General features: G+C 41.8%; 1 protein-coding gene across 4 annotated transcripts in view; it reads left to right on the top strand.

Moving 5' to 3' along the window:
* GLIS3 (GLIS family zinc finger 3) overlaps positions 1 to 14,859 on the top strand; it is a 180,395-nt gene that overhangs the window by 103,040 nt on the left and 62,496 nt on the right. For all 4 annotated transcript variants that reach the window (XM_053370470.1, XM_053370468.1, XM_053370469.1 and 1 more), the window contains one exon: positions 11,688 to 11,849. In XM_053370470.1, the coding sequence (XP_053226445.1) occupies positions 11,688 to 11,849 (162 nt within the window). The remainder of the gene's footprint in view (positions 1 to 11,687; positions 11,850 to 14,859) is intronic.

Here is a 14,859-nt window from a genome sequence, read left to right as displayed (position 1 = left end):
AGAAACACCATAACCAGACACTGGAGAGACCTGTCAGGAGTAAGCATGAACCAATGGTACCAAAGAGTATGGGAAACAGCCCTACTAGAAAAATTAACCAATAAACTGAAACTGACATGGGGACAAACAGAAGAAGACGCCTTTACGTATGGCTCCCCTTTATCACGTACACAGCCCAACAAGACAATGTCAATAGTCCACCAACAGAATATCTGCGGCTAACCTGATCCAAAACACCCAGCCACCCCACTCACACACAAAAACAAAGATCACCACAGCCAATCACAAACAAACAACCACACCCTAGGCCAACCCCAACCTCTCTCACCACCAAAGGAACACAAGTGAACAGCAGAGAACCAGCACAAGTAACACTGACACCAAACCCCACATACATTAAGCAAAATAGAAACATCGCCACCCGACCCCACCCATCTTCCCCCCTCCACCCCTTTTCTTCCTAATGTCTCAACAAATGAAACTGATTTGTAAAAATGTTACATGGAAAAAATACGAGAGACATTACACATACTTCTGTAAAACAAGAAAATCTTTAATTAAAAAAGAAGAAGAAGCAAGAAACCATGGTTTCCTGTTACACCTGGAGCATGCCACAGACATAATTCATAAAAAAAATCTCTCTAATATAGCTTTGGAATAATATCTAACCAGAATTAGCTGAAATGTGCATTATTGTTAATTATTCTAACTTCCAACAGCTCCAAGGATCAGCTGTGCTGAAAGGTAAATACTCAGAGGTGGCTAAAATCCTTCCTCTCTTCCATGAATCAAGAATGCGGCAAGATATTTCAGAAATCTGGGGTGTGATAGGTTTAATTGTTGTAGCAGAGTAATTTGTTAAATATGAGACAGTCTTCAAAAGTACTTTTATTAAAGGCTGATGTGTAAATAGCCCAAATAGAGCATTTCAAAGATGCCAATCTGATAACCACAGCCCTGTCATGCTACTCTGTGCATCGTGGATGAGTGCTTATTATGTTTACATTTTGGCTTGGCCGTCTGGCAGTCAGGATCCCAAGAGAGACACATCATTTCCATTGCAGATACATCTTAATTATGGGGCTGATTTTGACTGTAAATTATTTTCCACGTGCCTTCTTAAACAAGAATAGTGGCAAAAACACATAGCTGGTTTGGAAAATGTGCTCTTTTCAAGTAATATACCTGCTTCATCCTCTGTTGATTGAGGCTTGATTTACGCAAATGTTTCTGAGTTTTAGGGACGTGGATGGCGCTGTGGGTTAAACCACAGAGCCTAGGACTTGCCGATCAGAAGGTCGGCGGTTCGAATCTCCATGACAGGGTGAGCTCCCGTTGCTCAGCCCCTGCTCCTGCCCACCTAGCAGTTTGAAAGCACGTCAAAGTGCAAGTAGATAAATGGGTACCGCTCCGGTGGGAAGGTAAACGGCGTTTCCATGTGCTGCTTTGGTTCGCCAGAAGCGGCTTAGTCCTGCTGGCCACATGACCCGGAAGCTGTACACTGGCTCCCTTGGCCAATAAAGTGAGATGAGCGCCACAACCCCAGAGTCGGTCACGAATGGACCTAATGGTCAGGGGTCCCTTTACCTTTACCTTCTGAGTTTTATTCAATTTGACACACACACCCCTTCAGACCTGTTTTTGTGTGCATTTTTTCATTGTAAGCTTACAAGTTATGTGAGTAGTTGTGTTGAAAAAAGTGGGGCCCTTGCATGCATTGATCATAGGCAATTACTAGGTGCTGTTTCAAAGTTGCTAACTAAAAAGAAAAAGCCAAACCCATTTGAAAAAAGAGGGACAATCCCACCCCGCCCATATCACGTAGCTTGGCCTGAATGTGGCTTAATGTGACAGCATAATAAAACACATATTTACTTTTGACATACCTCAATTGCATCATTAGTGAATATTTGTCATGGCATTTATATACAAATACTTCTGATTTGTTGTTTCCAGTGCAGCTCAAATAAAAGGCAAATAACATAATGGAACATCTGAAGAAATTCCTGCCCTTTCCCATATTTTGCAGCTTTTGGAAATGTTACATTTTCAGATACCATCTGATCATGTCTCTCTGTGTGCTATGTAATTATTATTATTATTATTATTATTATTATTATTATTATTATTTATTCGCTGGCTTTCCCCAGACATTCTGGGCAGCTCCCAACAGAATATTAAAAACACGATAAAACATCAAATATTAAAAACTTCCTCAAACAGGCAAAACTAACTGAGATCCAGTGGTGCGGTTAGATAATTTTAGACTCTGAACTTCATAGCCTTATGGTCCCCCACTTCTTTAAATAGTGATGGTTAGGTTCGTGGCTGTGTTTGGCTAAGCCTGAACCAGACCTGTAGACAAGCAAAGTAACCCTGGCTTGTTTCACTTAATGTAGCAGGACAAGTATTTGGGTCAGAGTGCTGAAACGAACCAGGATCAAGGCAAGAAAGGCTTTGCTCCGGTTCATTGTCTGGGGTGGCTTTGATTGTGTAAACAAACCATCGTTCTTCTAAACAAAGCATGGCTTGCCTTGTGTGTGAACCAACCCACGGTGTATTAATTTCAAAATGTCATAAGCCAGTTCTGCTTTGTTTGGGGCTCTCCAGCGCATTGAGGTCCTGAGCATCTGCCCCAAGTCTTTCCCCATTGGCACTGCAGCTGGTGGAAGTCAAAGGACTCCCATTAACCCATTCTGCAGCCTTCGGATAATAAACCTCTTTAGAGTCACTAACACAACCAGCTTCTTCTTCTTCTTCTTCTTCTTCTTCTTATTATTATTATTATTATTATTATTACCGTATATGAAGTGGATACCATATGTTGAGTCTATATATTAATTACTGAGTAAACACGGTCTGACATTTAACATGTTAACATGTACGTAAATTGAATGGCATATTATGTACTGTAGTTTCATTACCTCACATAAGTGAATCATGCAGGCCATTTGGAAATCAATGATAAATGAGATTAACATAAGAGCAGGCCATCTGGCTGTAGTCAAGTATAAAGGGAGTGGGGAATAAAATAACTCCAGATTTCCAAAGGTTTTGGGCTGGGATCTGGAGAGTCTCTTCTGCCTGCAGAATCTTCTTTCGCACAGCTAATTCTGCGCACAGCTTGCGCAAGAGCTTGAGCATTCATGTGCAGAACTTCACAAGTGAAATCTTCTCTCTCACTCACAGACTTCTGGATCTTAGCTCTACAGTGGTACCTCGGGTTAAGTACTTAATTTGTTCCGGAGGTCCGTTCCTAACCTGAAACTGTTCTTAACCTGAAGCACCACTTTAGCTAATGGGGCCTCTTGCTGCTGCTGCGCCGCCGGAGCCCAATTTCTGTTCTTATCCTGAAGCAAAGTTCTTAACCTGAAGCACTATTTCTGGGTTAGCAGAGTGTGTAACCTGAAGCGTATGTAACCTGAAGCGTATGTAACCTGAAGTGTATGTAACCCGAGGTACCACTGTAGTTCCCTTTTTGCATCATGTTGAGGAAAATGCCATAATCATCACTCTTTTTCAGTTCATTTTTAAAGAATATCTAAACAAAATACAAGGTAGGGTGTAACAACCTCAGTTTTGAACAATATCCTTTTAATTTAAAAAAATAATAACTATGGAATCTATGTTGGTTGGCAAATTATATTTTATAACTTTATAGTCTCTATTACTAATATTTCAGCTGGAAAAAGCTGGAAAATTAAATTGATTTGTGCTATTCTATTTTTAAATTAGCTCTTGTGTGACACTGGGGAAGCAATGATTTAAAATTCCAATCTAGCTCCTGGCTTCAAAAATTGGGCTTTGTTAACCTGGCATTTGCCAAAATTTTGGCAGCTTGTATTACTGAAGGAAGGAGGGGGAAGCAGAGCTCTTTTGCCATCAGAGATTAAAGGCAGAATTACATCATTAGGATTGAGCAGAGTCTTTGGGATCTCACAGGGCACACTTTCCTCTTCCTGCCCTACTCCCTATGGTTTCTTTTTCTGTTTTGCTGCCTTCAGCTGTTTCTTCAGAAAATATTATGTTATTAAAAAGGATTGCATCAGAGATGAACCATAAACCCGTCAAATTTCCTTGAATGCATTTTGGCAGGCCAACCCTGAGCATTGCCTCTTAACACTTAATTCTGTTTACTGCATTTCTTCACGACCTTCATTAAAAACAAAAACTATCCTTCTCACTGTGCAACAGCCCCAATCCTGACTGGACTTTCCGAGTTGCTATTTAAAAACACAGGCATTCCAGCATTTCACATACTGTTTTGTTAATCCCCAAGTGAAATTTATTTAAAATCACCAGACATCTTCTTTTTAAACTTTTGTTCTAGTCAGGGCTTTTTTTCAGCCAGAACTTGCCGGAACTGAGTTCTGGTACCTCTCAGGTGGATGCCATTGCCGTTATAAGACAACAAGGGCAGCCTTCAGGGTGAGTTCCAGCACCCCTTTTTCTAGAAAAATAGCCCCTGGCTCTGGTGACCCTTTAATAATTTCTTTTTCAAGAGCTACAAACTATGCAACTCTGAAATCAATGCTGTTTCCAAGTTTTTTCACTTGTGTGTAAAAACGAAATAGATAACCCTGATGCTCAGAAACTAAACTCCAGCTCAATTCAGTCTTCCAAGTCCCCCTTGTTCATCCTCCAGACTTGCTTATTGTTCTCCCCCCCCGCCCCCCAAAAAAAGATTACTACATGACTGTTGTGACCCATGTAACTTAACTGATCCTGTCCCTTGTCTTAGGAGATCAGAAGGCCTTTTTGCACCAGACAATCAGAACATGCAATGGGGCTCTGATCGGATATTTGCATCCTTCTGATGCAAGGCACTGTTAAGTTTTGATACTTGTGCTGCTGTCAGAGGCAATGAGGGTCGGCCGTTGGGGTGACAAATTAGTTCTGACAAGCTTAATGACCTCAAGAAAGGAAAGTCTGCGGTCTTGATAGCATGTGCAGAATAACTGGTTAGCTCAGCCAAATGGGGAATGTGTTAAAAAACCCAAATTCTCTTTGGCAGGCCAATTTTACTGTTCTGCGGGGGGGGGGGGGGGGAGAGAGGCTGCCACCAGCTTCTTTATGTGTACAAATGTATCAACCAGCTTTGTTTCAAGCCATTCGACTTTAAGAGGAACAATCAGAGCTTTCAACCACTGCTCATGGTATAAAGTTAAGCAGACAGTGATGAGGAACTTGGCTGTATGAGAGGCATTTAGAACTATGATAATTATTACAATTTGGAAATGGTCAGCTATTTGTGCAAACATATGCATGTATTTTTTATTTTAAAAATCTAATTTAGTGGGGTTTTAAAACTGACGCCACAGTATAATAGGAATAGTAAATTATGTGGAAAACTGGCAGTGGGTATAAATTCTCTCTCCTGCCCACCTAGCAGTTCGAAAGCACGTCAAAGTGCAAGTAGATGAATAGGTACCGCTCCAGCGGGAAGGTAAACGGCGTTTCCGTGCGCTGCTCTGGTTCGCCAGAAGCGGCTTAGTCATGCTGGCCACATGACCCGGAAGCTGTACGCTGGCTCCCTCGGCCAATAAAGCGAGATGAGCACCGCAACCCCAGAGTCGGTCACGACTGGACCTAATGGTCAGGGGTCCCTTTACCTTTATAAATTCTCTATAGCTACCAGTGGCGTAGCGTGGGTTGTCAGTACCCGGGGCAAGGCAAGTAATTTGCGCCCCCTAACCCGTGGATTTGCGCCCCCTAACCCTAACCCCCAGATGTTGCGCCCGGTGCGGCTGGCCCCCTCTGCACCCCCCACGCTCCGCCACTGATAGCTACAAATATAGGGTAGTAAAAATGGAAAGTCCAGTCTTACGACTTACAAGATGAAATATCCGCTAAAACAGCACACATTTTGTTTATTCTTTTCAGTTTGTTTGTTTGTTTAGATTTTTTTTTACTTTTAATGTTGGTGAGGCAAGAATTCCCAAGCCCCTCTGTTTTTGCAGAGGAAGCAGCAGGCAGGAGGACAGCTGTGCAGGTACCCTCCGTGGGCCTGACCCACAAGGGCTGCCTTGCATGGCCACAGAATATGCTACTGACGACAGAAAAGGTGGTTTCTGGAAAGGCAGTGTGTGACGTGTGTGGCTGTTGCCTGATATGAATGTTAGAAGTGGCACTTGGCTGAGCATATAAAATTAAGGATGAATCCCCTGCCCCCTTGCACACTTTTTATTTACAGTTCCCAGCAGAATGCAAACATGGATTCTAAAAGAATTTCTTGTATATTTCTAGTTTTAAATTATTTCTCCGTAAGATACAGAGCTTAATCCTTTTCTAAACAAATAGGGCCTAATTGAAAAAAGCAGAGGGAGCTAAGCAGCAAAGAATAGAAAAATGTTTACAGAGCTAGGAAGTACATACTGAATGTTGCAGAAAATTTGCATATGGATTACTTGTGGAGAGAAAAAGAGAAACATTCTCAGCCTGTTTGTTACTCTGATGGACTCCCACTGCTTCAAATACAAGTCCCTTTGCCTTTTTCTTTTTAATCCAACTGTTCTTTTTGGCAATCTTTCTCTTGAACCACTAATTGAATATTCTGTTTTTGTATTTCACCCTGGGCAAAAAAAGAGAGAGAATGAAAAATAGCTGTGCCCAGAAGAGGAGGCTGGTTGGGTTTTAAATATTAGGCTATATTAATTTAATTTGTTTTCAACTAAGGGTAATTGAATGAAGGTGAGAGTGTATCTGATAGAAAATGCAGAATGTTTTCCAGACTGGTTTATTACATAAAAGCATGTAGATGTGAGATGTTAATATACGCTAATCAAATAATAGCATCCTGCAGTGAGCCACCTGCTCAGTGCTAAATTCTTGCTCAGGAAGAATTACCATGTAGGTGCTGCAATTTATAAATGTTGATAACCGAAGCACAACATATTTTTGTTGTATTTTTTAAATAACGGACATAACACATGCCTAGGAAGAGAGCAGCAATGGCACTCATCCCAGGGGTATATTTCATTTCAATGCAGACCCTTCTGTCTGTGCACATTATGGTGTTCTACCTCAATCATTCAAAATCTGATGTTAATGCACATAAATAACTCAGAGAATTACACTATCCAATGCTCCATTTTAATGAGAACTCTTCAAGCTGTAATTAAAATCAGTGTTAGTTTATCTGAACAATTTGAAGACATCAAAACACAGCCATTTATTTTAAGGGCTCTCTTTTCCCATAAGCAAATAATACCCCTGATCATGAGACCTATGTTTATGAAGGTTCTTCAGTGTATTTTAGCATTTTTAAAATAAATTCTATGCTATTGAGAAATCAAAAGGTGCAATCACCGCTTTTTCCATGTTCTTTGTTGTGAACCATGCTCATTTTGTTTTTAAAGAAGATGTACACTGTGAACTCAGAAATAAGTCCCACTGAATTTGACGGGACATTCCAGTACACTTGGATAGAGTTACATACGGAAATCTGCTTAAAACTCCATATAGGCTACAGAAATCCAGCAAATTACAATGTTTGCTCATAGGAAGATAAAATTTATGTTTGGCAGGAAGTCTTAAGTGAATGTAAGGAGGAGGATTAAATTTTAAAGTTGGCAAGTTTCTCCTTCCACAACTAATGGCAGCTTCAGAGGGGGGTGATTTGTATTGGGCTGTTCTTATCCTGAAGCAAAGTTCTTAACCTGAAGCACTATTTCTGGGTTAGCGGAGTCTGTAACCTGAAGCGTATGTAACCTGAGGTACCACTGTACGTAAATCCAGCACTGCGCGCACACACACACATGTGCAAATGGGATAGTTCTGGGATGATAATATGAGGTTAGAGTCAGGTTAGGAGGGGAAGATGACTTTTGCCAGTTCTGTCCCCAGTGCCATCTCCTGCATGGCTCCAGAGAGTCCCCCATGGAACAGGATGGAGGTGGCCCTGGGGGATGCAGGAGAAGCAGGAATCCGCAGACTTCACTCCTCCCTAAGCTAGCAGGAGCAAACCATTCACTCATTGACTAAGATGTGAATGCTTGTAAGAAGAAAGAGGGCACTTACAGTACAATAAAATTGGCAGAAATGAAAAATAAACCATACAAGTATTTGAGCAGTTGGGAAAGGAAGGCAGAAAAGAGAGAAAAGCAGAAAAGTTCCAAACTGCTTTCCAACAAAGAGTTGCAGCAAACTAATTCTCAGGTTCTTCGGTTTTTTTCTTCCGATGGCTTTCATTCCACATTGTTTTCAAATTATTACCAGCTGACACATTCAAAAGTAATTTCTCTTCCAAGAAGCTTGTCATAATATTTACTTTCTTCACAATAACAACAGAAAAGTCAGCCAGGACTGAAATGGGGAGGCGTACTAAACCTGAAGCCCAATCCTAAGAATCTTTACTTAGAAATAGTTCCCACAAAGTCAGTATGTTTGTGTGCGTCATTTATAGGTACATGCATACAGCACGGCCTTCAAATGTTCAAGGCATCTGTGTTGTGTTTTAATCGATTCCATGTTTACTCAGAAGTAAGTCCTGTATTGTTCATTGGGGCTTACTGTCATGTAAGTGTACAGAAGATTGGAGCCCAAGGAACAAAAGGCAAGTTACACGTGAAAGGAGTGTACAGTCTAAAGTTCCAGTGATCTTTTTTCCAGTGCTAAGTTTTCAGCTTTTATAAATACATAAAAAGGTGCATCTCTGTGGTGACTGACTTTGTCAGGTCTAAACTTTGTGGATATGCAAAGTTAAGTGCATCTGTCAATCTCTTAGTCAAGGGTAGGAAGAGGCAGTGGCCGCACTTTGCAATCCACTGCATACATGGCTTGGTTTGGCATTTCTCCTGGAGAAAAGGGCTCTGTTATTCATGAAGGATACTTTATGTCTTTTTCACACACACAAAAATAAATGGGGAAAAACAGTTCAGCATTCAGACTTTTCCAGTAATTGGGTTCTCTTGGGCCTCCAAGTGCACAAAATCTCTGTGTCTGTTGTAGAGGTACTTTAGAATTATTATTATTATTATAAGAGAGGGACTCAGAGATTGCAAAGAAGCATCACAAGCTGCTTGCATGACCTCTTCACACAACTTTCCTACAAAACATTCTTTTTGGACATTAAAACACACGACGCCAGCCGGGCATGAACTTGATTGTGCAAGTGGCTAGTGGTATAAGTTTGTAACATCCGAAAGCTATGTTGAGGAACAACTTCGCCTCCAGCAGTTTCTCTGCTAAAAATAGCCTTCATCTGCCCCCCCCCCGCGCAGGAGCTAAAAGTGTTGGTATCTTCTCCCCCCCCCCCAGCATGTCAACATAACAACAGCTGACTGGTTAAGAAGCCTCCAGGGTCCCGTCCCTGGGCATCTTCCGCTTCAGATTTAAGCCTCTAGGTGCATGCTAGAAAGAAGGGAAAAGTCAAGGAATCTCACCCCCTCACAATGGATAATCATGTATAGTTTTCCTCTCTGTGAGAGAAAGCCAGCCATCTATAATGAATTCATTCATTCATAGCAAAATTAATATAATAATTCACATTTCCCTTGTTCATAACCTTCACTATAAACTTTAGTGTTTAAAAACCTCTTATTTCAATTAGTGCTGTATATATATATCCTCTATAAAGAGGGGGGAATCTACATGTAAATAGATTCAAACTCCATTTGATTAGTAAGAGCACTAGCACAAACACAAAATTAAAAAAACATAGTCCAGGAAATTATCTTTATAAGTTAGTTTACAGCATCAGTTTAAATGTTACAGTACAGAATAAAATACAGTAACCAGGAAAACATTACAGAATTCTGTTGTTTTTATATTATTTCATTAAATCCATGAATTTTTTATGCTTCCAGAAAGTCTGGATGATTCAGACTTACTTATATGAGTGTTGAAAGGTCTTAAAATGGCAAAAGCTTGACAAGTATTAAAATGATTAATTGCGGTTAAGGTGCTACATCCTCTTTCATACTTATGTTTTAATAACTCAGAAGCTATGTACGTTCCCATTTGAAAATATAACTGAAATCAACTTGGTTTCATGTTTCAGCACCTAATTGTAGCTAATTTGGGAATAAGCTAACTAAGCCTAAAATCCTATTAGGAAAGAAAACCATGCCTGTTTTGTCCCGTTTAGAAAAATGTCATTCTGAGAAATGTCAGTCTATCACTGTGGACTTAATGCCTAATTCTGAAGGTAATCTAACACTATTTGCAGTCATTCCATAAGAATCTATTTGCAGTTGTTGCTGCTGCTGTTGTTGATGATGATGATGATGATGATAGTAATAATAATAATAATATCACACATTCAATGTGCACGAGACTTTAAAGCAGGCATGGGGAATCTTAACTACAGTGGTACCTCGGGTTAAGTACTTAATTCGTTCCGGAAGTCCGTACTTAACCTGAAACTGTTCTTAACCTGAAGCACCACTTTAGCTAATGGGGCCTCCTGCTGCTGCTGCGCCGCTGGAGCACGATTTCTGTTCTCATCCTGAAGCAAAGTTCTTAACCTGAAGCACTATTTCTGGGTTAGCGGAGTCTGTAACCTGAAGCATATGTAACCTGAAGCGTATGTAACCCAAGGTACCACTGTACTCAGCAATACATGACTAATAAAGATTTTCAGGCTGCTTACAAACCATACCTTTAAAACACATTTAAAGCACATGACCTCCCCTCCAAATTCCTGGGAACTGTAGTTTGTTAAGGGTGCTGGGAATTGTAGCTCTGTGGGATGTAACCTACAGTGGCCAGGATTCTTTGGGGGTGAAGCCACATGACTGAAATGTATAGGGAGTAATTCAACATTGCGCTCCGTTGATTGTTCCGTCAGGGCTTGCCAGCCAGAGCAACCTCCCCTCTCCCACCCCCACCCAATTTTTGGGGCTGTGGGGCGGAGGAGAGGGAGAAAGCCCCACTGCACAAGCAGAAGTCTTCAACTCATCCGTTGAAGTGTTAGGGAATGCATTAGAGCAGGGGTCAGCAAGCTTTTTCAGCTGGGGGTCGGCCCACTGTCCATCAGACCTTGGGGGGGGGGCTGGACTATATGGGGGGGGGGGATGAACGAATTTCTATGCCCCACAAATAACCCAGAGATGCATTTTACATAAAAGGACACCTTCTACTCATGTAAAAACATGCTGATTCCCAGACCGTCCATGGGTCGGATTGAGAAGGCGATTGGGCCGGCTCCGGCTCTTGGGCCTTAGTATGCCTACCCATGTATTAGGGTAAGACCATCACACATTTATCGGAAGGTGTGGATGTTGGTTGCACACAGGGAGGGCTTCTGTCATTTCCATGGCTGAATAGACGCATATATAAAAAATGCTGTGAATTATTATTATTATTTTAAAAAAAGTTTTGAAATATATATGGAATTTGCCATTAGCTCATCAGCGCCATCTAGTGCCATATTTGTATAATGCACTTAAAATGCCCTTTAACATTATATTTGCAGCTGTATAGCTGAATCCCAGGTTTCCTGAACACACAGAGCTATCTACTTATCGGCTCTGTTCAGATGAGCCTGCGAACAATGAAAGTGGAGACGGCGGCCATAATCCTATGACACTAATTCTCTCCCTCACACTCGTTCACAGGCTGCAGCCTTGTTTCAAAATCAGGAAATTAACATGAATGTGCAAGAAGCATTTGCTCAAAAAGGGGGGGGGGAGTTCCTTCCTCCTTACCCTATTCTTCAATCTTAGCAATGTTCTTTTGCTCCACAGTTTGAAGGCTGCAAGAAGGCCTTTTCTAGACTAGAAAACCTCAAGATTCACTTAAGGAGCCACACGGGAGAAAAGCCTTACCTTTGCCAGCATCCAGGCTGTCAAAAAGCATTCAGTAATTCCAGCGACCGAGCCAAGCATCAGAGGACTCACCTGGACACAGTAAGGGAAGAACCGGATTTCAGATTGTATATTGCTCTCCTGCTTTGACTCTGCTGTAGCTCTTGTTCTCTGCAATTAGAACTTTGAAAGGGGAGATTGTTGGCCATGGAGAATTTGGGCAGAGGCAGAAGGTTAGATGAAGATTGAATCACACTTAAGCGCCGACCCATTGAAATCAGTGGGCCTTCAATTGGTCCTGGCTGAAGTCCCATTGATTCCAGTGGGTCTGCTCTATGTATGACCAGGGTGGAATCTACACATATATTAAAAAAAAACACTGTGAAAATGCTTTTTTTAAAAAAAAACTTTTGAAAAATACATTGAATTTTGCATGGCTCACTATTGCCCTCTAGTGTCACATTTGTAAATTGCACTTTACAACACATTTAAAATGTTTTATTTGCAGCTGTGTCGCTGAGTCCTATGTCTGGATGTATCCCAGAGACACTAACTTTTGCAAGAGGCAGTAGCAAATTTATTTAATTGAAACTAGCTTTTTTGTTTTTAACAGCAGATGAGATCATTTCAAGAAATAAGTCCTTATTTCTATAACTGTTTCAAGGAGGCAGAAGCTGCTGTCTAATTATTATTATTATTATTATTATTATTATTATTATTATTATTATTATTTATACCCTGCCCTCCCCAGGCAAAACTGGGCTCAGAACGGCTAACATCAAATGTATAACACATTAACATGAAATCAGGCAATCAATTAAAATACATCCTAAAATCAGATCAGGATCAGAATAAAATCCAATCAAGATGGCAACCCACAGATTAGGGTTGGGGACCTTAAATGCTCACCAGGCCCAACTGTTTGTGCTGAACTTATATGGGCCTGTGAGAAAAATTGAGAGGCCACTTTCATGCAAGTGTAGTTCTTCCCCTTTTGTGCCCTGCTGTCAAGGCCCATCCTCCAACATGGCCAATCCATGCCTCATGATAGACTCCCCTCCTCTCCCAGGCCCACAGCTCCTGCTGGTGGATCCCTTGTCAGAAAGAGCTGCTGGATCCCCTAAGGCGAAGTTCAGCTTAGGGAAGCCTTTTCCCAGCCTGAGACTCTCCAGGTGTTACTGAAGTACATCTGCCATTAACCGCCCTGCAGTCTACAGATGAAGTATGCATCTGTATTGTTTAAATAAACAAAAACCTTGACCACTGCCTATGCTGGCCAGGACTGATCAGAGCTTGAGTCCAAGAATTTCTGGATGACAACAGGATGATTTAAGGCAATGGGCCTGTTGAAACACTACACACTCAAGCTGTCTACACATTTTGCAAAACTGTGCAATGCATTCAGATGAAGTAAATGTTCTCTAATACAGTGGTACCTCGGGTTAAGTACTTAATTCATTCCGGAGGTCCGTTCTTAACCTGAAACTGTTCTTAACCTGAAGCACCACTTTAGCTAATGGGGCTCCTGCTGTTGCCGCGCCGCCGGAGCACAATTTCTGTTCTCATCCTGAAGCAAATTTCTTAACCTGAAGCACTATTTCTGGGTTAGCGGAGTCTGTAACCTGAAGCGTATGTAACCTGAGGTACCACTGTATACACAATATATTCCAGTAAAAGAGTATGGAATGTAGAAAGCAACAGTAGCTGTGTTGTTCTATGAGAAAACCACAGTTGGACAGCAACTTTATTGAGACCAACCAAAATGTCTCCAGAACTCATCATCACGCAGGATGCTATGCAAAACAGTGGTTGGGGGAGGTAGTACCTAAATTATGTGCAAACTAGAACATGGTCGGCTTGTAGACACAGTTCATGCAAGTCATTAATTAGCAAAGTTATGGATTAATATTAGATTGTACACTAAGTAAAAAGAGTTTAGAATACTTCCCTACAACACCAGGTCACAGGCAAAGCATGATATAAAATGTTCATATATACATTCAGATGTTGACTTCTCAATAATTTCAATCAATTTCAATGCACATACTAATGTGCATCTGTTTTAGTCAACTTTTGCTCCTGAATCCAGCAAGGAACACCCATGTAAGTAAGTTGGCTTTGACTTGCACGCAGTGGCCTTGTTCACATGTAACACTACGCCAAACAATGGCTTAGCAGGAATGAGCATGTACACTGGTGCAGAGTATGAACATCATGACTGCTTCTCTCCTCACCTGCCACACAACCAGGCCCTCAACCATGATTTGGCTTGCTAACCGAGGCTCATGGGTTGCCTCCACAAAATAGGGGGTTGGACTCGATGGCCCTTGTGGTCTCTTCCAACTCTATGATTCTATGAAATAAATCATAACTGGTAAACCAAGAACAATCTTGTCTACAACTTCTGGTTTGTTTACAGCAAGACAAATCCCAAGTCCATGTTTGGATGCAATGCTATGCCAAAGCATGGCTTGGCTCACAATAGGACACTTTACACAACTACCGTATTTTTCGCTCTATAAGACGCACTTTTCCCACTTCAAAAATTAAGGGGAAATGTGTATGCGTCTTATGGAGCGGATGCAGGCTCCTTGGCTTCAGCGATAGCAACGCGAAGCCTCCGAAGCGCAGAGGGAGAGCTCCCCCCGCACTCTGGAGGCTTCGCGTTGCTTTCGCTGAAGCCGCCTGAAGCCCCCAGAGCACACCGCGAACTCCTGCTGCGCTCCGGGGGCTTCAGGCAGCTATCCGCAAGCCTTCGGAGTGCAGCAGGAGTTCCCCCCATGTTCCGAAGGCCTGAAGAGCAAGAGGGGTCGGTGGAGAGGCGCTGCACAGTTTTCCCTCTCTGCGCAGCGCCCCTTCAGCAAAGCGGGAGGAGAAATGGAAGGGGCTCCGTTTCTCCTGCCACTTCACTGAAGGGGCACTGAGCAGAGAGGGGGAGAATTTTGTTTTTCCTGTTCTCCCCCTCCTATGGTCCGGTGCGTCCTATAGAGCAAAAAATACGGCATGTTCATCCACACTATGCCATATTGTTACATACGAACCAGGCCATTGTCGTTGTGTGTGTGTGTGTGTGTGCATCAGGATGCACATCTGCATTAGAGTTTTGAGTCTC

This window comes from Podarcis raffonei, chromosome 17 (genome assembly GCF_027172205.1).
Source record: "Podarcis raffonei isolate rPodRaf1 chromosome 17, rPodRaf1.pri, whole genome shotgun sequence".
Lineage (NCBI taxonomy): Eukaryota > Metazoa > Chordata > Lepidosauria > Squamata > Lacertidae > Podarcis > Podarcis raffonei.
The sequence above is the reverse complement of the archived record's forward strand: the minus strand, read 5'-3'. Positions and strand labels throughout refer to the sequence as shown.